At 43.7% G+C, this 22,931-nt stretch overlaps 1 protein-coding gene across 10 annotated transcripts in view; it reads left to right on the top strand.

Moving 5' to 3' along the window:
- The window catches only part of PCDH15 (protocadherin related 15), a 701,112-nt gene that overhangs the window by 486,723 nt on the left and 191,458 nt on the right, over positions 1 to 22,931 (top strand). For all 10 annotated transcript variants that reach the window (XM_064662188.1, XM_064662185.1, XM_064662184.1 and 7 more), the window contains 2 exons: positions 1,844 to 2,014; positions 20,578 to 20,686. In XM_064662188.1, coding sequence (XP_064518258.1) covers positions 1,844 to 2,014; positions 20,578 to 20,686 — 280 coding nt within the window. The remainder of the gene's footprint in view (positions 1 to 1,843; positions 2,015 to 20,577; positions 20,687 to 22,931) is intronic.

The raw sequence follows: 22,931 nt of genomic DNA, 5'->3' as shown, positions 1-22,931 counted from the left end.
CCTTGTGGCTGGAATTGTTTTTTATCACTGACCTTGAAGAAAGCTGAATGCAGAAATTCCCATATTTACTATAAATGTGAAGCTGTTCCAAGAAGTTCCAAAATATGTATCCCATCTGATTTAGAGCAATGACCTATTCCTTTTATATAGATATTAATTAATAATTATTTATGCCATATTAAATGGCATAAATACAGAAAAAAATTAATTTAAAATTCCTTTTATTTTCTTTTCTGTTAGTGTTATATTAGGATAGGAGGAGAAGACTCAGCTAATGGCCCATATTTCCTTAAGTCTGTAAAGAAAAGCTGATGCAACAGTCCCTCCATGAAAATGGAAATACTTTTGACTGATTAAAATAAAAAAATAATGGCTAGTCGTGCTGTCCTCTCTCTGTGATAACAAAAGAGGAAAGAAGAGCTGCTCTTACTACTGTGCACATCATTCAGTGTGTAAAATTAATGTGGGTGGTTCCCACAATTCAGGAACTTTCAGGCTTTATTCTGTGCCATCTAGAAAGAAAAGAAAGGAGACAGTAGAGAAGTTGCAATAGTCAGTAGTGTCTTGTGTACCTAAAGAATAAAAAAAAATAAAAATAAGCCAAAACATGCTAACAGAGATGAGAACCTGCCATGCAGTGTGGAGATCTTTTGGGGGATGCAGCATTGGAGCTGCTTTATTGTGGACAGAAGTGTTCTTGAACCTTTTAAATCATGAGCAGTATAACTCATTCTGTGGGCAAATCAGCTTTCCACAGTTTTTACAGTTTGGAGATCTTGGGTCAATCCCATAGCTGTCCTCTGGCTGGTTTTTTGGGGGGAGGGGAGAGGGAGAGAGGTGCTAAATCTTTCTTAAATTGAGGTGGATTGAGCATTACAGTCCATGACAGATGAACCCCAAAATCATGGGCTAAACGAACTCATTGCTGGAGTCAAGGGCTAATGAAATCAAGGGAGATTGCAGTGGGATGCTCTGAGGGTGAGGAATGATATCTGTGTGTATAAACAAGGCAGCAAAGGTGGTGGGGATTAATTGGGATGTATTAGGAAGTGTGGGACCTGGGCATGACTTAGACAGTATAGAAAAAGGATGGATATTGTCCTGCTTTCAGCTGAGACAGAGTGAATTCTCTTCCTGCTGCAGGACTGTGGTGTGAATTTAGGATGAGAGCAGTGTTGGGGACACGGGGATATGGGTCAGGAGGTGCTCACTCAAGTCAGGGAGTTCTCAACAAAGAAGCTGGGGGCACAAGAAGCTGGGAGGGGGCAGTTGGGACAGCTGATCCAAACTGGCCCAGGGGATATTCCAGAACACGTGACATCCTGCTGAACAATAAAAGGGGGGGCATTTGGCTGGGAGGTGGCAGCTGAGCATCTGTCTGTGGGTGGTGAGCAGTTGGGTTGTGCATCAGTTGTGTGTTCTTTTATCACCATTATTATTATTTCCCCTTCCTTTTCTGTCCCATTAAATTGTCTTTAACTTCAGCCCCTGAGTGTTACTTTGTTTACTGCTCCTCTCCCCCATCCCCCTGGTGCTGTGGGGTTCAGCTGCCTGCTGGGTAAAACCCCATAATTTCACATTATCAATAAGGCACGAGGGGCTTTTTATCTTCTACAAATTTGCTGCATTTTTGTGGATTTCGTACTCCAGATTTCCCAGCCTCTGTTATTTTGAGTGACAGATGTCTTGCAGTATTTCTTAACTTTTCCCTCCTAGTTGTATTCCTGAGCCTCTGAGGCTCCTGTAATTAGCAGGAATGTGGATAACTGTGTTTTGTCCTTAGCTTTGCTTCAAACTTTTTAGTAGGTGCTGACTTCAGAAAGTCTCCCCATTTGCTCCACAGGACCGAGCCCAAAATCTGAATGAGAGAAGGACAAGTACAACCACCCTGACAGTGGATGTGCTGGATGGGGACGATTTGGGACCAGTGTTTCTCCCCTGTGTCCTGGTGAACAACACCCGTGACTGCAGACCCCTCACCTACCAAGCCAGCCTGCCTGAACTCACTGATCCTGTAAGTCCTCTGGAGTTTTGGCAAGTTTGATGTGTTTGTTTTGCAAGCAACTGGCCTCTGTTTCTGTGGACACAATTAAGAACTGTGATAGGAAGGTCCTGTGTGCTTTAGGCTGCCTTTCGTGTGTTAAGCAAAAGAAAACCAGGGTAAGATGCACGTGGTGAAATCCCAGCTTTGATCCAGTGGCAAACTACTCCCTCAGTGCATAGGCTGAGTCTCACTGAAATTTGGTAAATTGTGGAATTGCTTTTCCTGATCTGTCTGTGTTTCACTCTCAGAATATCCCAAAGAAGCACTTCTGGGAAGGGACTTGACATGTTATTCCAGGCAGGGTTGTTATAAACCTTAGGAGAAATATTTTTTTTTTGGAAGAGGAAGCATTAGTCACTCGTCCCTGGGAAGATTTTTTGGTTTTGTGGTCAGGTTTTGATCAAGAGGCACTGAAGAGCAGTGGGGGTTTATCTCATGTAGGTGCTTTTACTAAGTGTGTATGTTGGTATATCCATAAATAGGGATAAAGGTGAGTGTAAGGCTCATTTCATGCTCAGAGTGCACAGTGAATCACCAAATGAGGTGAGAACTTGATCATTTCTTGGTGCAAGACAGTGCTGGCACCCTTTCCCTCCAGGTATGATGGAGGTGTGCATCTCTGTTGGGGGGGCAACAGAAAGAGGAATTTCTCAATTGATGTATGACCTTTGATTCATATGTTTAAGAATAGAAAAAGGAAGAACCAGTTGAATCACGAGGTATTACCCCACCTGGTTAACTTGGACATTAAGATGACATTAAAATAATGTTAAACATGGACATTCAGGTCATGACTTGGCTCGTTGCAGGACACACTCTCTGTCCTGCTTCCTCCAGCCAGGAGACAGGGGAGGTTGAGGCTGTAAGTGTGGAGGTTCCTGCTGTTCCCTGCCTTGTCTGTCTTGCTGTCCTGTGCCTCGTAGTCTTTTCCCATCCCACACATTCTAGTGTCTTGCTTTGTCTGGCCCCAGGGGTCCTGCTGCAGTTGTACCTGAGCTGGGTCAAGGGAAGGGGAGAGATGATCCATATTTAATCTTGGTACATTGGTTTACACATCCTTCACACACACCTTGGCACTTGATTAGTCTTTATAACTGCATTTTACTTTAAGTTGATTTTACTTCTTTAAATTCTGCGTTAAATTGGTTTGGGCTTAGTGGCCTCACAGGGGTTCCAGAGCACCCACATTACTCAGGATGACCAGGATGACCCCATCTTGCCTGCACATATCTGCTCCAGTTCCCAGTACAGGGGCAGGTGAGGCAGGAATCATTAATAACTAGTGTTTGGCCATTCCCTTCTCTTTTTTTATCTGGTTGTAATGCAAACCACACAGTTCTGGGGACACTGTGCTCTCAGATGAGGGCAGTGCAGCTCTGTCCCCGTTCCTGTCCTTGCTCCACTGGAAGACACAGTGTCTCCCAGAGCTTGGAAAAATCTGCCCTGTGATGTAGGTGCTGAGTTACAAAATATTTTCATTTACCTCCCTAAGCTGCAGTCAGTTCAGGTTCTGTTCAGCTTCTTTTGTTGGCTTTCTGGCTTTTTTTTGCATCAAACTGCACCGTGAGAAATGTGATCTCTGAAACGAGAACCTGGTTCTGGTGATAAACTCTGAACCTTCTGCTGTTTATCTGCGTGCAGAAATTTTGATAAACCAAAGTGGAAGAACTTATACCTTGGTGCCTCAAACATTTACTTGACTTTTAAGTGATAATTCCTTTAGAAGATACAGATGGTACCTAAAAAGATTCAACTAGGAAACACCTGTATTACATTTATCCTTTATTTTATCTTTTTATGTTTTATATTTATTCTGTATTAACCTACTATTAAGCTACTACATAGCTACCATTACCCTACTCCATAGGCTAAAGGACTGTTTTTAGTTTAACATCATCCTTTTGTTTTTTTCTTTTTTAATTTGCTTTTTAATTTTGAAATGAACATGAGAAGGAATATTAATGAATCTAGAGCAAAGTTGAAGTATGAATTATTCAGAAGCAATAGCTTGAAAGAGAAGTCCTGCTTTGCAGGGCAAGATGTCTACTCAGCTGACCCCTGAAGCATTTAGTGTAGGTGGGAAGAGTCATATTTTGGCTCAGTCTTGCACAGTTCCTTCTCTGCAGTTGGCATCTATCCATGAATTTACTGAGGTGTTTCCATTCCAAGCTGCTTTCCCTTGGACCCAGAGCAGTTGGATCCATTGGCAAGGAAGAATCCATACAGTGTCTGCTTTGTTTATGGTCTTGGGCTGAGCTGGAAGAAACCAGTGATGGAGGAAAAACTACTTTACAAATTCCCAAACCAGGAAAGGAAATAAAATCTCCTGACTTCTGAGTCCTGTAATAATCATTGCCAAAATTACCCTGCAAAAAAAGATACCAAAGCCCATTCTAAGACAGCACTGTTTGAAGTTCTGCCTCATAAAGTCAGAGGCTTTGCATATGTGTTATTTCCTCTAGAGGATTGCAAGAAAGTTTCCAAGAAAAGCTGTGTTGTTTGTTGATTGGGTTTTTTGTTGTTGTTATTGTCGTGGCATAGTTTTATATTTAAATTATATTTGGGAATTATTTTTTTCCTCCTTTTGTATCAGGAAGACTTGAATGAATTAGCATTTATTATGGGGACATGGAAGCCATCAAGTGGAGTTACAAGGTAGAACCTCATGAATATCTCACAGCCTTGAAAAGATAATTTCTCCTCCCTCCTTCCCCTTCAGTCTGTTCCTGTCACACGTGCTTTGGGAAGGTTTCCTCCCTTTCTGTACTTGGTATCTTCCATCATCATGCAAAGAAGAAAAGCCAGTTAGCAGCAAAATGTAGATGAGGTTTGATTAATTGATTGCTGGCCTGGTTTTGTGAGGCTGTGCCCCAGTGTCATGTTCCAGGGGGTAATTCCCACTCTTATACTCCAGGACACCTTTGAGCCTGGCTTTGTCCTCAGGCAGGACTCAGCCTCTCAACAACTCAGCACTGGGAGTTGTTGCTTGTCCCTGCACTGCTGATGGATCCTTCTACATGGAAAACATTTGGGTTTGTACTAATTATCCTCAGAATCCTCAGGAGCTGTGTCAGCAGGGACCTTCCCAGGTCTGTGGGCTCAGCTGCCCTCATGGAGAAGGGTCAGAGCAGGGCCCTGAGAGATGAAAGGCTTAAACCAAAAAGAGCTTAAAAAGTTCTTGAAGGACAGTGCAGTTGAGGGGGGTGAAAAAAGACACTGAAGAGCAAAAAGTGTCCCTAGAAGCCCTCAGGTTTTTATTAGAGAGAAAGACCTCTCTGGTTCCATCAGTTTGGATTCAGGAGGAGAAAACTGCATTTCTTGGAGGTGGTGTTGTAATCCTGCTGGATGAGGCTGGTGTTGGGAACACAGGACACTTCCTAAGTATCCAGGTTTAATCAACTTTGTACAAATCACTTTTATGCTTATTATTGAGAGCTAATTAACACTGCAGAGGATGGGCTGGTTTTTGGGTTCCTCTGGCCTCGAAGATGAAAAGCACTTACCAATTCTTCCCAACTGAATTCTCTTGCAACTACTTGTACAAATCCCAATTCCATCCAAACACAAAACCTCCTGGAAGTTTTCTCACAGAGACACGTTGACATCAAACTTGCAGTAGCTCAAGTGATGTCTAAAACTTCTAGAAACAGCATCTCCCCATCTTAGTTCTAGTGGCAGGTATTAGTCAGAGGGTGAAGTCCATCATCATGTTCTGGGTTTTCTCTGGTGGTTTTTTAATCAATTTATTTATTTCATTATTCCTGGGAGAAATCCCTGCCCAGAGAAGACATTTGATCCAGGGATCTACCACACAAACTAACAACAAATACCTTCCTGAGGTGTGTGAGGCACTTGCTAGTTCACCTTGAGCTCCCCATACAGCTGCCAAGGAAGATTTTGGGGGCACTGCAACACACAGTCTTCATAATTTGGCCTGTTAAAACTTTACTCTGAGTTGAAGTGGGTATGTGTGATTAAATCAGCTTTGATAAAAGCTTTCAACAAGTAAGAAATGCCTCTTTCACCTGCATGAAGGGTAAAATCCCACAGAGTAAGTGGGGTTTTCCTTGCTGACTTTTAAGCCTGACTGCTTAAAGTCAAACCCATGGAGTGAATTTACCCCTAACGACAGTCAAATTGCAGAAAAACAAAATTTCAGCTCAGACTGCCAGTTTTCCTTGCCAAAGCTTTTCTTTTTCTTGGTTAGATGTGGTACATTTAAAACTGCAAATGTTCACGGTTAGTTAAGGAAGTTTTTGGCTTCTGGAGCAGTTGAATCTCAATCTGCCTTTATTTTCTTTGCCTTATTTGCACTAAGATTTGGATTTTTTTTAATTCAAACATAGTAAAAGAGGTTTGCCAGCCTTTGGCTTACTCTGCCTGTAGAACCTTACAAGCTGTTGCATCCAAGCTTCAGGAAATTATTTGGGATTTAATTTGTTTCTAATTATTCCTTTCTCAGCTGAATAGGTGCTGTCCAATTTTTGGGGCTGATGCTCTCGTAGGGGATGGTATTTACACTTCATGCTGGAATTAGACCATGATTGAGCACAGTTATGTCCCCTGGCATAATTAAATGTTTCAAGTCTGGCTTCCAGAGAAAACAGAGCTCTCATCATTAGGAGAACTGCGTTGTTTCTCTTTGTACAAATAATTTTGGTGAAGAAAGAAGTGACTTTTTATGTTTGGAATAATCAGAGTCCGGCTCAGCTGTTAATTAGACTAAAATGTTTGGTGCAAGATAATACGTGCTGTCAGCTGTTGGGCTGTGAGATGAATGTGAATTCCTGGGTAATTCCCAGCCAAAAATTATTTGGTGGACAGGGCAGGGATATCACCTCAGCCATAGCACAAGAAACAACCATAGAAATGCTTTAAAAATTGTCTGTATCTCTACATGCTCGGGTTGTTTGTTCAGTAAATTAGAAAAGAACCTCACCAGCGAGGCTTTGAATAGTCCCTTTGCCACTGAAAGATGAGCAAATTGACCCATTTTGTCAGGTATTAATTTTTCATTAGCAATTTAGGTGACTCAGATTAGGGAAGGGGAACTGCAGATGATTTCCACGACACGTCTGCAGTGCCGGGGTGGGTTTTATTGAAAAGGGCAAATAGTTGTGGCCAAGTGATTTGCAGCACAGGCAAGAGGCAGATAGCAATTTTTCTAATTAAATTTAAGCATAAATGCAAGATGAACTGATAGGCAACCTGGAATTGCTTTGGAAGTGGGAAAGCCAGTGGAAAGCAATGATAAAATCCTCTCGTGGGCGCAGTCACCCCTTTTACAATTTCCAAACAAACTTCGTTGGCTTTTTTTCCCCTTCTTTCCCCTCTAACTGCAGCCCTGCAGGGGCCACCAGATTGCTGGTAAATCCAAGGTAATGGACAAAGTCAAACAAGCACAGTTCACAGTAGATTTACAACCTTGGGCTGTTTCGTAACTTGAATTTGTGCTTTTGAATTAATAACTCAGCAAAGTCAAAATGGGCAGCTTTGATAAGCTATTGATTATCTGCTAGTGCATGATGAGGAACCATAAAAGGTGTTTTGCTGCTGTTGTGATTTCCCCTCTCTTTTCCCTGTTTATGATTGATTGTCTGTCTCCCACTTGCAATCCCTTGATAGGAAGAGCCTTTTTTTTTAAAGGAAATGTCACTGCAAAGTAGCGAAGCATGAAAAGGTTAAAATTACAAAGATGTGCTGTTACAGGTAATTAAATTTTATGTATTTGGGAGGATACCCAGGTGACTAATTAAAAAGAACCATCAGTAAAATTGTCAGTAACTTTAATATGTGAATACATGAACCTGAGTCTTGTTTTCCATAATCCAGAATTAGGGAATATTGTCTGAAAGGTACTTTCCTCTTGGTGATTTGGACCCAGCTGTGGTTCAGAAATAAAGTTGCTGTCTAGTAAAAAAAAAAATAAAAAATAGAACTAATCTTTCTTAAAATGCACAAGTGGAGGTTTTAAAGGAAAAAAGGATCAAACTGGCCTGAAAACTGAGATTTGGGTGTTGGTAAAAAATGAAATTAGGAAAAGAAATATATGGTTGCAGATCACGTTTGAAGTTGTGTTTGGGGTGAGAAAAATACCTTTTGTTCATTAGGGTACACCCTGCTGGCACAAGAGGAGCTCACGGAGTCTCAGTCTGGGCTGGATATTTGGCTGACGGTGAAAACAGGCACATTTTTGAGTATTTATCAAGCTCTAAAGTGAAATTTTGGAGAGTTAATCTAAAATATGATTAATTATTATTGATAATTAAGAGAGACATAAACTGGTAAAAATGAACTGATTTTATCACATGCACAGGTTTTTTTTTCTTTTTTTTTTCCAAATGTGGAAATGTTCCATGGATTGCCTGATGTTTCTCCTCATGGTTAGGAACTCCCTGGGAACACGAGTGGGAAAATACCCAGTTCTTCTGGCTTTGTCAGAAGCTAAGAGGAGAAAGGGTCCTTATTTTGCTGGGAAGAAGTAACTGTGGCACTGAATTTAGAAGTAATTTCCTTTCAGAAATGAAGGTGATCTGCTTTGATTCAAACTTTGGCACATCAGCCTCATAAGTAAGTCAAACACATCCAGTGTTGGAGGGGGATCTCCAGGGTGCTGGGGCAGATTCACTGACATAAACCACCTCCTTGTGCAGCAAAACCAGGGCTAAAAATCGAATTAATGAATTAATGAAGTGCACAAAGTGCCAAATACCCAAATGTTGGCTGAAGAGCTCTGGGCTGTTTCATCTTCTTGCATTCTTTGCTCATTCTCCACTTGCCGTTTTAAAGTGCTTTAAAAAGAGAGGAAAAAGCCCCACCTGCCTCCTAACAAAGATTTTAGCATAAGGTGTGAGATCACACCTTACAAAAGCACAGAGGAAAAGTGTGATTCCTCACTTTTGGGAGATATTCCACAGCCTGGGATTTGAAATTGGATTGCTGTCTGTGATGTCAGGTCTGAAGGGATTGAGCCTTTGTCTCCTCAAAGCCCGGAGCTTGAGGAGAGGGAAGAGTTCCTGGGAAAGCACCACCTCTGTCTCATCCTGAGCTCGGGTCTGTACCTTGAATGAACAACCAACTAACTACTCGTGTGATTTAATTGCTCTCTTGGCTAATTGCCATGACAAAAAACCACTTTCCCAATGTGCACTCCTGTTTTCCCTTCCGTGGAGCCGTGTTTGTCACGGCGTGAAGTGGAGCTGTTGTCAGAGAGGAAGCATATGCAGCAATTTATTTGATCCTTAAATGTCACTGAGAAGCGTCTGAAGGTTTTAAATGTTGACATTTAAACAAAATACTCTTGCAGGGATGCTTTATTGGCCAATTTCACTTCAGAAAAATTCTCATCCCTGTCATATCCCTGATCCTTGTAGAGATAATTATTTCAGTGCCTGTGTTATCCCGTTAAGCTGGAGCTGATCATGAGGGGTCAGGAAGAATTATTTCTCTTTTCAGCTTGTTTTCACAATGCAGAGTAGTAGTTCTTCAATTAATCAGTGGTGATCTGAAAACCTTTAATTGAGGAATACGTGCAGGTGATGGGAGAGGGAAGCGACAGAGGGAATTTCAGCTCTGGGGTGGAAGTGTTGAAGAACCCTTGGAGGCACGGGGATCCCCCTGAAGTGTCCTGGCCTCTTGCAGGAGCAGGGCAGCAGGGTTTGCTGTCACCTTCTCCTCAGCAGTGCTGTGGTGTCACACACCTGTGAACACCTGGTTTGGCACAGAATTCCTCACCAGGCCTGGCCCTTGCCAGCTCAGAGCTCACCTTGGGCTGCCCCACCTGGATTTTTTGGTTGTCCTGGTCTCCAAAGGCTAATCTGGGAGTCTCTTTGGTCTGCTGCAGTCTGTGTTTCAGATGTGCCCTTGTTCCCCTTTGTGTTGTCTCATTCCCAAGGTCCTTGAGGAGCTTTCCCAGCTGTGCTGTCCATGTCAGGATCACACGGGGAGGGAGCAGCCAGAGGAGCCTCGCTGGCCCAACCCAGCAGCTCAATTTTTCCCCAGTGCTCTGAACCCCTGCCAAAAACATGGAGAAGCCAGAGAGAGAGTGTTGTCCCATGTCCAAGAGTTTTTTTCTGCCTCCAGTCACGGGCTGAGCGATGGAGCGCAGGGAGGGGGAATCATCAAGAGTATCAGGGAATGGTTTGGGTTGGAAGGGACCTCAAAGCTCATCTCATTCCACCCCCTGCCATGGGCAGGGACACCTCCCACTAGCCCAGATTGCTCCAAGCCCCGTCCATCCTGGTCTTGGACACTTTCAGGGATCCAGGGGCAGCCACAGATCCAGGAAGCCACAGCTTCTCTGGGCAACCTGTGCCAGGGCCTCCCCACCCTCACAGGGAAGGATTTTTCCCTAATATCCCACTAAACCTACTCTTTCAGTTTGAAAGTCACCATTACCAGGACAGTTGTTTTTGTCTCTGCTCCATGCTTTTGGCAATGATTCTGCAGAAACCCTCCCTTAAATCCCAGGGCTCTTTCCAGCAGAGGACAAGGAATTTCGGGGTGAGCTGGAATGCCCTCTCCTGAGTCGAGGCCGTGTGGTTAATCTGCATTTGGCTCTGCATCAATGCCCCAGGCAGTGCAACAGTCCTTGGGTTCCAAGCAGCTCTTATGGCTGGGTAGGCAGGAATGTGCCTGGTAAATAATTCCTGCTTTTTGTCCTGGGAGAGTGTTGGGATTTAGGAAGAAAAGCATTTAAATGTAAAATTTCACTACAGCCTAAAAAGATGTTGAGGAGGAGCTTATGGATGAAGGGTGTGAGCGTTGCAGGGGGTGTGTCCACGTGCACACACATTATATCTGCACAACTGCCCAAATTGGTTGAAAATACACCCAAAGTACACCTAAAAAAATCTTTTTTTCCTATAACCTTCATTTTAAAAGTGGCATTGATGCCACTGTTAATGTTACCACTAAAGCAGTGCCATAAAATGATTATAATAGTGGTGAGGCAGAAATTTTAGCTGGCTCTGGCCACAAAACCTCTACCTCAAATTCTCCCTCTGACAGGCCTCCAAACATTAATGACAAAAGTTTGGTGGGTAAGTTTGAATAAAGTAATGAGGTGGTTACAGGTGATATTCCCACTCCTGAACTAGTGGAGTGCCCATTTAGTACCCAAATCAAAAGAAAATCAGTAAAGAAAACATAAATGCAGTGACCACAGTGGGGTTTTGTTACCCCCAAGTATTAACCTCCTGTTTCAGCCTTCTGAAATTTTCACTGCTTTGAGACTTTTGGCCTTCCTTGTTCCTCCAGGTGGGGAAATGGCTCCACCAAAGCCAAGTTCTCTGAAGGAACACTCTAAATGTGTAGATAAGAGAAGGAACCAACACCACTGTGGTGATAAAATCTCTGTGTAAAGCAAATCAGTCAAGAGACAAAAGCTCTTTTTTCTGACTTTTTCTTTCATTTCAAACGAATTCTCTTTCATACAGTTTCACAAGAAAGGTCCCACCAGTGGTACTGGTTATATTTTCCCAAAGGATCTTTCTCATAATTCATAATTTTTCTCAAGCTGGAAGATACTATTGAATCATACCTTTGATTGTAATTTCTTGTACCTTTTCTAGTGTATTACATTGTGGTTAATTTTTCTGAAGGCATAAAGCAACCATCAACCTCTTCTCCTTGAGAAAAGAAATATGTTAGGTATAGACAGATATATGATATTGAGAATCGTCCCTCTTGAGAAATATGCTTTTAAAAGGAAACAAAATGGGGTTAATATTTCATAGACTTTTTTTATTGCAATGAAATTACTCTTAGAAATGAAAATAAAAGTAATTCTGTAAGGCACCAGGGTAGTGCTGCACTGAACTTTAAATATTTCCTCATTTTTCGTGGGTCTGTGTCAAGCAGAAGCAGGTGTTTGTCTGAGGTTTTCCATCTTGCTTCTCTGCAGCTCAGAAATCGGGATAATCAGAATCCTGCCCTCGAGAATTTGAAGGATAATCGAGGAAACAGCCTTCGTAGTTTGGACGGGGAAAAAAATGAACCGTCAAAAAGGAAATGTTGATTGTGCTTTAATCACAGTCATCACCTTGGAAGGAGCAGAACCTCTGGATTGAATTCTCCTTGTGCCTGAATTGCTCCGGAGATTGCTCCGTGTGCCCAGGCAGGAGGCCCATTGCATAATGCATTTCGTTTAGTCTCCAGCACGGAAACTCTGCTGGGGACATTTCTTATCAAGCATGTCAGATACAGAAAAAGCAATTTAGTAAGCACTGTGATCAGATCCTGATGAAATTCAATTCTTTTTAGGATCTGTTGTTCCTGAGAGACATCATTGATAAAAATAGTCTGGTTTCCTCTGTGCTCGGGTTCATTATGCTCTCTTGCTGCTCTTTCAAAACATTTTTTTCCCCCCTCAAAGGTGGCTTGTTTTTACAAATAAATGAAAGGAATTGTGGTTTTTGACAGCTTACTCTGTTAACAACCCAATCTGTCAGGATATTTGAATTTTACTGTTTTCATTTAAATAAACTACATAAACATTGGCCACGACAGCAAACTAAGAATGCAGCAGCCATGGATTATATTGAACAACTAAAGAAGGTGCTACGAGCTGTTTGACAATGGCAGTGCTGAAATCAGAAAGTAGATGCCTTTTGAATAATCAGTCTCGTGCCTTAATTTTCCCCATTGGTCTCTAAAACAGTCCTTGTACCCCCAGAGAAGACATGAGGGGTCAGTCCCCACATCCCACCTGCATAAATGAGACCTGCTTTTTGTCTGTGCTTTTTATCTTTCTGGCTTCTGGAAATGAAGGTGAACTGCTGCAAAATGAAGAAAGAGAAAAGTTAGATTTAATTTAAGCTTGCAGATCAGCCCTGGGGAACAGCCCAGCAAGGACATGGAGCTGCTGGAGCCAGTCCAGAGGAGGCCCCAAGAGGATCAGAGGGCTGGAGCAGCTCTGCTGGGAGGAAAGGCTGGGAGAGTTGGGATTGTTCAGCCTGGAGAGGAGAAGCTTTGGGGTGACCTGACTGTGGCCTTCCAGGGCCTGAAGAGAGCCTGCAAGAAACATGGAGAGAGACTTTTTCCAAGGGCCTGGAGTGCCAGGACAAGGGGGAATGGCTTCCCACTGCCAGAGGGCAGGGTTAGATGGGATATGGGGAAGCAATAACCTTCCTTCCTGTGAGGGTGGGGAGGCCCTGGCACAGGTTGCCCAGAGAAGCTGTGGCTGCCCCTGGATCCCTGGAAGTGTCCAAGGCCAGGCTGGAGCAACCTGGGCTAGTGGGAGGTGTCCCTGCCCATGGCAGGGGGTGGAATGAGATGGGCTTTTAGGTCCCTTCCCACCCAAACCATTCCATGATTCCATGATCACCCCCCATTATTATTACTTTCTGCATACACATATGTTTGAACGTAACAACTTTTAGCAGTGAGTTCCCAATACCAGTTTTACTGTCTGCTGTTCATACCTTTATTCCCCTGGCTGGGCTGTTCCTGTTTCATTAATGGCAGGGACAGAAATGTCCTTCCAGCCAAGTGTTCCACAGCAGAACTAATCCCCAGGCATGCTGTTCAATGCTGCTCATTTTCATATCAAGGGGGGACATTTGGCAGGTTCTGCTTGGACTCTGCAGCATCATTTGGTCGTAAGAAGTATTATTTTAACACTTGATGATCCCACAGGTGTATGTACAAACAAGGAGGTGGTGGAGTCCCCATCCCTGGAAGTGTTCAAAAAACGTGTAGATGTGACACTTGGGGACATGAGTTTGTGGTGAACATGGTGGTGGTGCTGGTTGATGGTGGGACTGGATGATCTTAAAGGTCTTTTTCATCCTAAACAATTCTGTGGTTCTAAGAAGTACAAATTGGGTGAATTTGCTGTGAATCTCTAGGGTTGAGCAACGTAGATGTGGTTCCCACCTGTCGTTTTACCCTTTTAGGGGGAGCAGTTTCCAGGCCCAGGATTTTTGTTGTACAAACCTCTTCAGCTCCTGTGACAACTTGATCAAACTATTTTCTGCAGAGAATTTGTTCTCTTCAAAAGGTGTTTTCAATCTGTGCTTGGGGTTTTCTTCCAAAATATCAGCGTTCAGCTTTAGCCCAAAAGTTTAGGTTTCTGTGTTGTGGCAAAGAGAAGGGTCAGAAGATCCCATTCACCCTGGATCCTGGGCATCTTTGTGTCACATCAGCCCTCAAAGAGCAGCCCAGGAATTTCTGCTCTGCATCCCTTAGGTCTGCTCCTGATCACAGGCAGGACCTGTAGGCACGTGTAGCTGTCAGTGGGAAGGCAAGAAAAGAGGGAGAGTGTTGAGATCCTGCAAATAGGAGATTTGACATGACTAATGACGAGCTTTTGGTGGTTTCTCCAGCTGGATATACTTTTCTAGTGTGATTCTTTCTTTTTGGATTTCCTTCATTTGTGGTTGGATAACTCTGTTGAAATATTTTCCGTGTTTTGCTGACATGCTCTGTGATGGATTTCTGCTCGTTAGGGTTTTATCACAGCCCCTGTTGGACTGGCAAAGCATCTGAAGCAGCAGCAATAAATGATGTTGGAATGGTTTTGCAGCTCTTGCTGCTGTTTCAGTGCCGTGTGCTGGCAATAGTTGTAGGGAGCTCTGCACAGCACGGGTGGAGCTGAGCTCATTTCCCATTTACAGCTTGTGTTGGGACCTCAGGAAAACACAAGGTGAACCAGTTTAACCATAATGATTCATCAGTTCATCAAGAACTTTGTGGGTTTAACAGTGTAAGGCTCCCTGGGTTTTGGATGTCACCATGGGGCTTTCCTAATATTTTCCATCTGAAAAAAAGCTTCTCACCCTTGTTTGCCATAGGGAGGAGAGTTCTGCTGTCTTTATCAGCAAATTCATCAGCTGAGCTGTGAGAATGGTGCATGTTGAAGGTCTCTAGGCTTTGTTTGAAGTTCACTGGCCACAGTTGCAGCTTCCTGTAAAAATAATACTTCTTGGGGTGTAAAATGCTGGTGTGAAATGTCTGCTGGGAACTATTTGTGCTATTGCAGGATCCCAGAATGGATCAGGCTGGAAGGGACCACAGTGGGGAGCTGGTGCCACCTCCCTGCTCCAGCAGGGCCAGCCCAGAGCACAGGGCACAGGAGTGTGTCCAGACAGCTCTGGAATAGCTCCAGGGAGGACACTCCACCCCCTCTCTGCTCTCTCTTCAGGGCTGGGGCACTGCCCAGCCAACAAGTTCTTTCTCCTGTCCAGCTGGAACTTCCTGGCCATCAGTTCCTGCCCGTTCCTCTTGGGCCATTGCTGGGCCCCCCCGAGCAGAGCCTGCTCCATCCTCTGCCCCCTCCCTGCAGCCCCTCCAGCCATGGCTGAGGGCCCCTCTCAGGCTCTGCTCTGGAGGCTGAACAGCCCCAGCTCCCTCAGCCTTTGCTGCTCCCAGAGCTGCTCCATCCCTTGGGCATCTCCTCTGGACCTGCTCCAACAGCTCCATGTCTCTGTTTTAATTCTTTCCTCATCTCTCTGTTTGCCTTAATAACTTAGTCCTCAGTGTGACTCGTGGGTAGGAAATGTTTTGCTCTGTTTGACTCCAACAATAAACTCTAACGATGGTTTTTTCCCTTCAGGCAGTGGATTCCTTGCAGGCTCTGATGGGAATCTCACCTTGGTGAATCCAAACCAAAGTTTGGGAACTCTTCCTTTTGATGTAGTTTTATCTTTTCCAGCATTTGGCAGTGTTTACTTCTGCCTGTGTGGTGGCCCTGGCCCCTGATCCCAGGGGCACCTCTGGGCAGGCAGGTGGTGAATCATCACAGTAGCATCACCTGAGGGAACCTGCAGCTGCTTCATGGGGTATTGTCTTCAATCATGTACAAGGCAGTTCTTAGAAATAAATTACCTGCTCACAAAACAGGCAGTGGCCAAGCTGAGGAAGGTTAACTGTGTTTCAGTTTCCCAGAACACAATAATTTTCGTGGTAATAAGCAATGAAAACCAAAGGACTCCACGGAAAACCCCACAAATGAAAAGCCAGCTCCGAGCAGAAAATCATGTTGTTATTCCAAATCTAAAACTATGCCATTTCCTTTCTTTTTTTTCCTCATCTTCCCCAGAGGAAGAAGTTCTCCATGAATAAGTGCAGTTGGCAAAGTTAGGACTGCATCTCAGATAGACCATGGAAAAGATAGAAAATCTGATTTTTGACAGCAGAGCTGTCCTTGCTGTCAACTGTGAAATGATTATTGTGAGCCTCTACCTTGAAAAAAAATGAGATATTGTGCATATCCTTCTATTGAAAGTCTGGCCTTTGTGGACATCTTAAAATATTTTAAATAAAATAACAGAGATAGAATAATGGAATCATAAAGTGGCCTGGGTTGTAAGGGACCTTAAACCTCATCCCACCCCCTGCCATGGGCAGGGACACCTCCCACTAGCCCAGGTTGCTCCAAGCCCCGTCCAACCTGGCCTTGGACACTTCCAGGGATCCAGGGGCAGCCACAGCTTCTCTGGGCAGCCTGTACCAGGGCCTCTACACCCTCACAGGGAAGATTTTTTTTTTCCTTATATCTAATCTAAACCTACTCTGTGCATGTAAAATCTTTGGAAAAAAAAAATGTAGCTGTAGTCCTAAATTTATTAAGCACTGTGTTAATAAATTAATTAAAAATATCAGTTGTTCCCTTTGTTCACTCTCCTTAGTAGGAGCCTAAAACACTCTTGCACAAATGCAGGTAGAGGTTTGGGACTAGTCAGGGATGTGCTGGTTTGCTTCATATTCTTTAATGTATTTTTCAGGTAAGAAAAAAAAGTACAGGAAATTTCTGTCAGTCTTTATTTTTCTCATAATATGATGTTATCCCACTTAGACATCTGTATTCTTTGGGATTTCTGTTGGCAAGAACTGAGGGAAAGCTTGTCAGTGCTCTGTCCTTACAGCCCTTAAGCTTTAAAGTCTTAGAATCAGAGAATGGTTTGGGTTGGAAGGGACTTAAGGTTCATCTCACTCCACCCCCTGCCATGGGCAGGGACACCTCCCACTAGCCCAGGTTGCTCCAAGCCCCGTCCAACCTGGCCTTGGACACTTCCAGGGATCCAGGGGCAGCCACAGCTTCTCTGGGCAACCTGTGCCAGGGCCTCCCCACCCTCACAGGGAACGATTTCTTCCCTATATCCAAAGCACTTTGAAGCAGGAAATTCCATAGCACAAGTTCACAGGAATCCCTCTTGCCTTCATTTAGAAACCTATTTCCTCTTGGCCTCGTGACTCTTAACTTGCCTTAACTCCATAACCTCTCTGAAGGCCACGACTTTCTGCAGGGCCTGCAAGGCATCCCACTTGGAGAAAGTGCTGCCACAGGGACATGTCAGAGTTCTTCCAAGATGAACACAAAAGAAAGGAAAAAAATTGGGGTTTGTGCTACTCCCTTATTCTCTCTGAGCTTTTTTTTTTTTTTTAAATTTAGTATTATTTTTCCTTGATCATGTCCTGGCCTTGCAGACTCCCTGGCAGGTTCCCCATCTGTTTGAAGAAGGATTTTTTTAAAAAATGTAATATTTCTGATAACATTTGCAAGTTGGGCTTTGGGTTCTGGTTTTTGGCCTGCCCAGTGCTGTGTTTTGCCACGTTGAAGCCCCTGGAAGTCTCTTAATCTCCGAGCCAATAACTGAGAGATCTTTTCCCTAATGAGGAAAAAGTAAGTAAATTACTGCATATTTTGCCACAGAACTGACAAGTTCTCCTGGCTTGTTTGTTTTTTAATCACCTGCTTCTGCCAGAGCTTGTGAACCCTTTTATGTTCCTCTCTTGGAAGAGGCTGGTTTTTGAGGGCCGTCTGTTCATTCCGAGTGATGTTCCTGCCCCGCTGTGTCTCCCTGCTCCCTTTCCTTGCATCTTTTTAAGCCTCTCTCAATCAACTCCCCCCCCACCAGTTTTTGTTTTGCCTCTGAGTGTCCTTAGGCACTCGTGGGCCCCTCAGTCATCTCACTCTTTCACTGCTCTGTTTTCCCTCCTTTTAATAAGCTTCCACTTCCTCAGGAAGCTCATCTTCCAGGCTGAGGACGACCCTTGTAGAGGATTTTTTGGCCTCTTGCAGGAATGTTGGATACCTGTGTAAGGATCATAGTTATTCCTGCTGTGGATCAAAGCATGTTTTGACTGCAGTTTTTTAAAAATCATTATTTTTGATTAAAAGTATACGTACACCTTCCAAAACTTCCTACGTGTACTTTGGAAAATTTATTAATGTGCTTTTATGCATTTATTAACATCCTTCATGGCTGCCTCTTTGGTTTGTTATGTTTTCAGAGTTCTAATTTATAAATCTGAATGAAATACTTGCATTATCTGTGGATTATTTAAACAATATGAAAGTATCTTGAGTTTTGCTTCAAAGGCACATCAGCCTATTTGATTCAAAACAGCTTTAAATTATTAAAGTTGGGGCTGTTCAGCCTGGAGAGGAGAAGGTTTTGTGGAGACCTCCCAGAAACATTCTGATATCTGAAGGCTTACAGGGAAGCTGAAGAGAGACAGTTCATCAGGAACTGGAGTGACAGGACAAGGGGGGATGGCATCAAACTGAAAGAGAGGAAATTTAGGTCAGATAGGGGGGAAAAACTGCTCCCTGTGAGGGAGGGGAGGCCCTGGCACAGGTTGCCCAGAGAAGCTGTGGCTGCCCCTGGATCCCTGGAAGTGCCCAAGGCCAGGCTGGACGAGGCTTGGAGCAACCTGGGCTAGTGGGAGGTGTCCCTGCCCATGGCAGGGGGTGGAATGAGATGAGCTTTAAGGTCCCTTCCCACCCAAACCATTCTGGGATTCTATAATTCTTTTCCTAAACATTTCAGCAGATGGAGACTGATCTTGGAGCATGGTATCTTCTAGCTCATGAGTGGCCCATTCCAGTACAGTACTTGGAAAAACAACTTATATGGGATAAAAATGTAATGGATTTCCCTTTAAATTCTTAGTTTTCTTATACTTCATTTTCTTATAAAACTTCTTTGTGTTCAGCTGAGTGCTTTGGTTCTGAGCAGCCGATATAAGGGTGGCAGCATGGGGTAAAATGTCTTTCTTCTCTTCAACTGTTCAGACTGCTCCAGCCCTCTGATCCTCTTGGGGCCTCCTCTGGACTGGCTCCAGCAGCTCCATGTCCTTGCTGGGCTGTTCCCAGGGCTGGAGCAGCTCTGCAGGGGGGTCTCCCCTGAGGGGCAGAGGGGCAGAATCCCCCCCTGCCCTGCTGCCCACGCTGGGGGATCAGCCCAGGGCACGGGGGGTTTCTGGGCCGGGGCAGGTCCAGCCTCTGCCCCACCAGCACCCCCAGGGCCTTCTGCCTGGGCTGCTCCATCTGCTCATCCCCAGCCTGGATTGATCCCAGGAGTTGCCAGAGAAAGCACTGAAGGCTTTGTCTGTCAATCCAGTCTCCAGGAGTAACCCCAGAGCTGCCATTCCCAACTCTGAAAGAGCAGTTCCAGTGACCTTGGCTGCTTAACCAACTAGAAGTGCAGCCACCCATGGATGTGTGTGCCCCAGTCTTGCATCCCCTTGGAATGTTTACTTGCATGGCAGAAATGTTTAATGATCTCTGTGAAAAAACAGATGCCTTTTTTTCCCCACATACAACTAGTTCTGGCACCCTCTGCTTTGCACAGCTCCAACTCTCCGTGTTCTGCAAGAGGGAACTTGAAATTTAGCATAGGAATAGGAATGAGACAAGTCCACACTTGGCCAAATTTTGGCACAGCCTTCAGAAATCCACCTGCTGAGAGCTGGAAGGAATCTGTGAGGGCTTTAGTGATGCCTGATGATAAAACTAGAGGGAAAAGGGGTGAGCCAGGAGGGGCCCAAGCCAGGAATGGAGGTGAGGCAGTTTTCCCTTTCCACTTTGGACTCTTTGAAGAATTAAACTCTTAAAAGCATAATGTGATGAGCTCAAAATAGGCAGAAAGAAAGAGAGAAGATATATTTGACATCTGTTTGAATTTTTAAAATGCTTTAGGACTGCATAAAAGTTAAATGTCAAGAGAAAAGACTGGGTATAAAACTGACCAAGACTGAAATGCTATTTTTAAATTTATAGATCACTTGGGCTTCAAGTGATCTCAGAAAAACCTCCATCAGAGTTAAAAACACACTCACAACAAAACCAATCCCATTTGCTAAGGATAGTTTTAAACTCACCCTTGCCCAGAGAAGCTGTGGCTGCCCCTGGATGCCTGGGAGTGTCCAAGGCCAGGTTGGATGGGGCTTGGAGCAACCAGGGCTAGTGGGAGGTGTCCCTGCCCATGGCAGGGGGTTGGAGTCAGTTGATCTTTAAGGTCCCTTCCAACCCAAACCATTCTGGGATTCTTTGATTAATTTCCTCAAAGATCTATCACAAAGGTGTTTCTCAAAGAAAGGAGGTTGCTTTAGAAATGTGTACCTTGCCTACTTAATTTTTATTTAAAAGGAGCCTGGAGCTGTAAGTATCCCCTTAATTATAAGGGGTTTTTTTCTCCTCTAGTTTCAGCAAATATCCTTTCCAGTGAGATGTTTTTGTGCTAAACCTGCAGATCTGCCTACTGGCTTTCTAATTTCTCTGTCTCCAATCTGATTTTTCATTTCAGGCACGTGTGAATCCCATCAGTGTCACTCCACCCATCCAAGCCATAGATCAGGACCGAAACATCCAGCCTCCTTCCGATCGACCGGGCATCCTCTATTCCATCCTAGTTGGTTGGTGTCTGCTCCTCTTCTATCCCTCACAGTCGGTCTCTTTGTTATGACCAGCCACAAAAAGATTGCCTGGGAGAGTGGAAACGTAATAAAAATTCCTGTCGTGGTCAGTGGGATGTTTGAAATCGTTGTTCTACCTGTTTGTGTTTAACTGCCATGGAGAAGTTTATTTCAGAGGGGTATTTATTATTATTTATTCAGATTGAATCCATAATTATCTTGTTTAGTGAATGGGGCAACACAGCAAGTGAAAGGAGAGAGACTCTGAGTGCTCATAGCTCTGCTGGAGTGTGTTTTTCATTCACAGGCCCAATAGAAGAGGCTAAAGAAAGGCAATTAGAGCAGGTTTCATCCCAAAAGGCTCCTGGCACAGAGCAGCTTAAAAGGGCTTACTGCATCCACCTCCAGTTGTGCTGCCTGTGAGCTGGTGTGCCTTCCCTTGTAGTTTAATGTTTGTTTAGTTGTTTATGCTGTTTCCTGGCCATGTCTTTTGTTTTTTCCTGCTACTTCCCTGTGCCTGGCATTTGTTTGCAGTCACTCTGCTTGTAGGGTGTGATAAGGGAAAGGCCTGAGGGTGGTTGGCAGTTGCAGTGCCCCACCTGCCCTGCTCTTCCCAAAGTCCACACACTGACTTTGGAGGCATCTCTGTGGGATTTGAAGAGGGGGTGTTCTGTGGAATCACATCTTTGTGGTGTTTCGTGAGTTAAACTGCAGCTCCATGGTTTTCTCCCCCAGGGGGAGGTGCAAGTAAAGATTTTAATGAGCACCTTGTGCACCTTTGCTTGTCATAAAACAAAAGCTGCTTCTGTATCATAGAACCACAGCTGGGTTCAGCCTCCTCCTGGAGCACAATTGGTTTTTTTGGGGGAAACCATGGATTCCTTTGGGCTGCACCTGGATCCAAATCTGGCAGACCAAGCAGTGAGTCCTCTCCCAGCAAAGCTGCTCTGGGAGGAGATTGGGAGCCCTTTGTAGAGTAAATCCTGGGTGGATTTATGTCTGCAAATGGACTTGGCTTAGTTAGACTTGGCTGAGCAGCAGCTCTGCTGTGACAGCTCTGCCCCAGTGCCACGGTTAGGCCAGTTTTTTAAAGTTCTTTGCAGAACTGACAAAGCTCTTCAAGAGTGAAATTATTGAGGATTGTGTTTCACTGACCTGGGATATTGTTGATATAGGAGTGACTGTTTTGACCTCCAAGAAATAATTCAGGAAGATGTGTTCCAGCAGTTTGGTTGGGTTTGGGGAATTCTTCAATGGACAGGCTCTTCCTTTTTTCCTTCTTTCTTTTATCCTTCTTTCTTTTTCCCTTCTCTTTTCTTACTGTTTTTACTTCTTTCCTTTATTTTTATTTCCCTCCTTTTTTCTTCCTTTTGCCTTCTTTCCTCATTCTTTCTGTCTTTCTTTTCTTCTTTCTTTCTTTCTTTTCTTCTTTCCTTCTTTTCTTCTTTTCTTTCCTTTTTTCTTTCTTTCTTTTTTCTTTTTCTTTCTTTCTTCTTTCTTTCTTTCTTTCTTTCCTTTCTTCTTTCCTTCCTCCCCCCCTCCCTCCCTCCCTCCTTTCTTGCTTCCTTATCTTTTTTTTCCTTCATTCTTTTCCCCCTCTCTTTTCCTTCTTTCCATTTTTACATTATTTTTTTTCCTTTTCTTTCTTTTTTCCCTCCCTTCCCCTCTCTTATTTTTTTCCATTCTCTTGTTGTTCTGGTTTTCCTTTTTTTTTTTAAACCTTCTTATTTTTTCCCTCTTAGTCTTCCAGCATATTTCTTCTTAGATTTTAAGCCTGCCTTCATCTTTGTCAGGATTGCAGTGCTATTTATATTTTAGCCTCAGAAAATATTAAGTAGTTTCACAGGAAAAAGGCCTTGCAGGTATTTCTTGTTATGTGGATTTAGTAACTTGCTTTAGTTCTAAATGTACTTTTTAATATCTTTGGATTTGGCTTTTTTTAAACACTGCAAGGTTTGAACTGTGACCACAGAATGAGGGATTTGGCTACTTACTGAATATGAGAATGATTTTGAAGTTTATTTGATTTGACAGTTCTGTTTGGTTCTTCTTTTCCCCTGTTTTCATCCTCCCCTTCACACCTGTGCAAATCCTGGCCTGTGCTTTGGGCACTGTGGATTTCCAATGTTTAACATTTGGAAATGTGATATTTGGAATATTTTTTTTGTAATGCACTAATTTTTCTCCTCCTTCACTTTCAGGAACGTTAATTAATTTATTTGGGCCTTGCAGTAGAGCCACATAT

This window comes from Pseudopipra pipra, chromosome 8 (assembly GCF_036250125.1).
Source record: "Pseudopipra pipra isolate bDixPip1 chromosome 8, bDixPip1.hap1, whole genome shotgun sequence".
Taxonomy (NCBI): domain Eukaryota; kingdom Metazoa; phylum Chordata; class Aves; order Passeriformes; family Pipridae; genus Pseudopipra; species Pseudopipra pipra.
The sequence above is the reverse complement of the archived record's forward strand: the minus strand, read 5'-3'. Positions and strand labels throughout refer to the sequence as shown.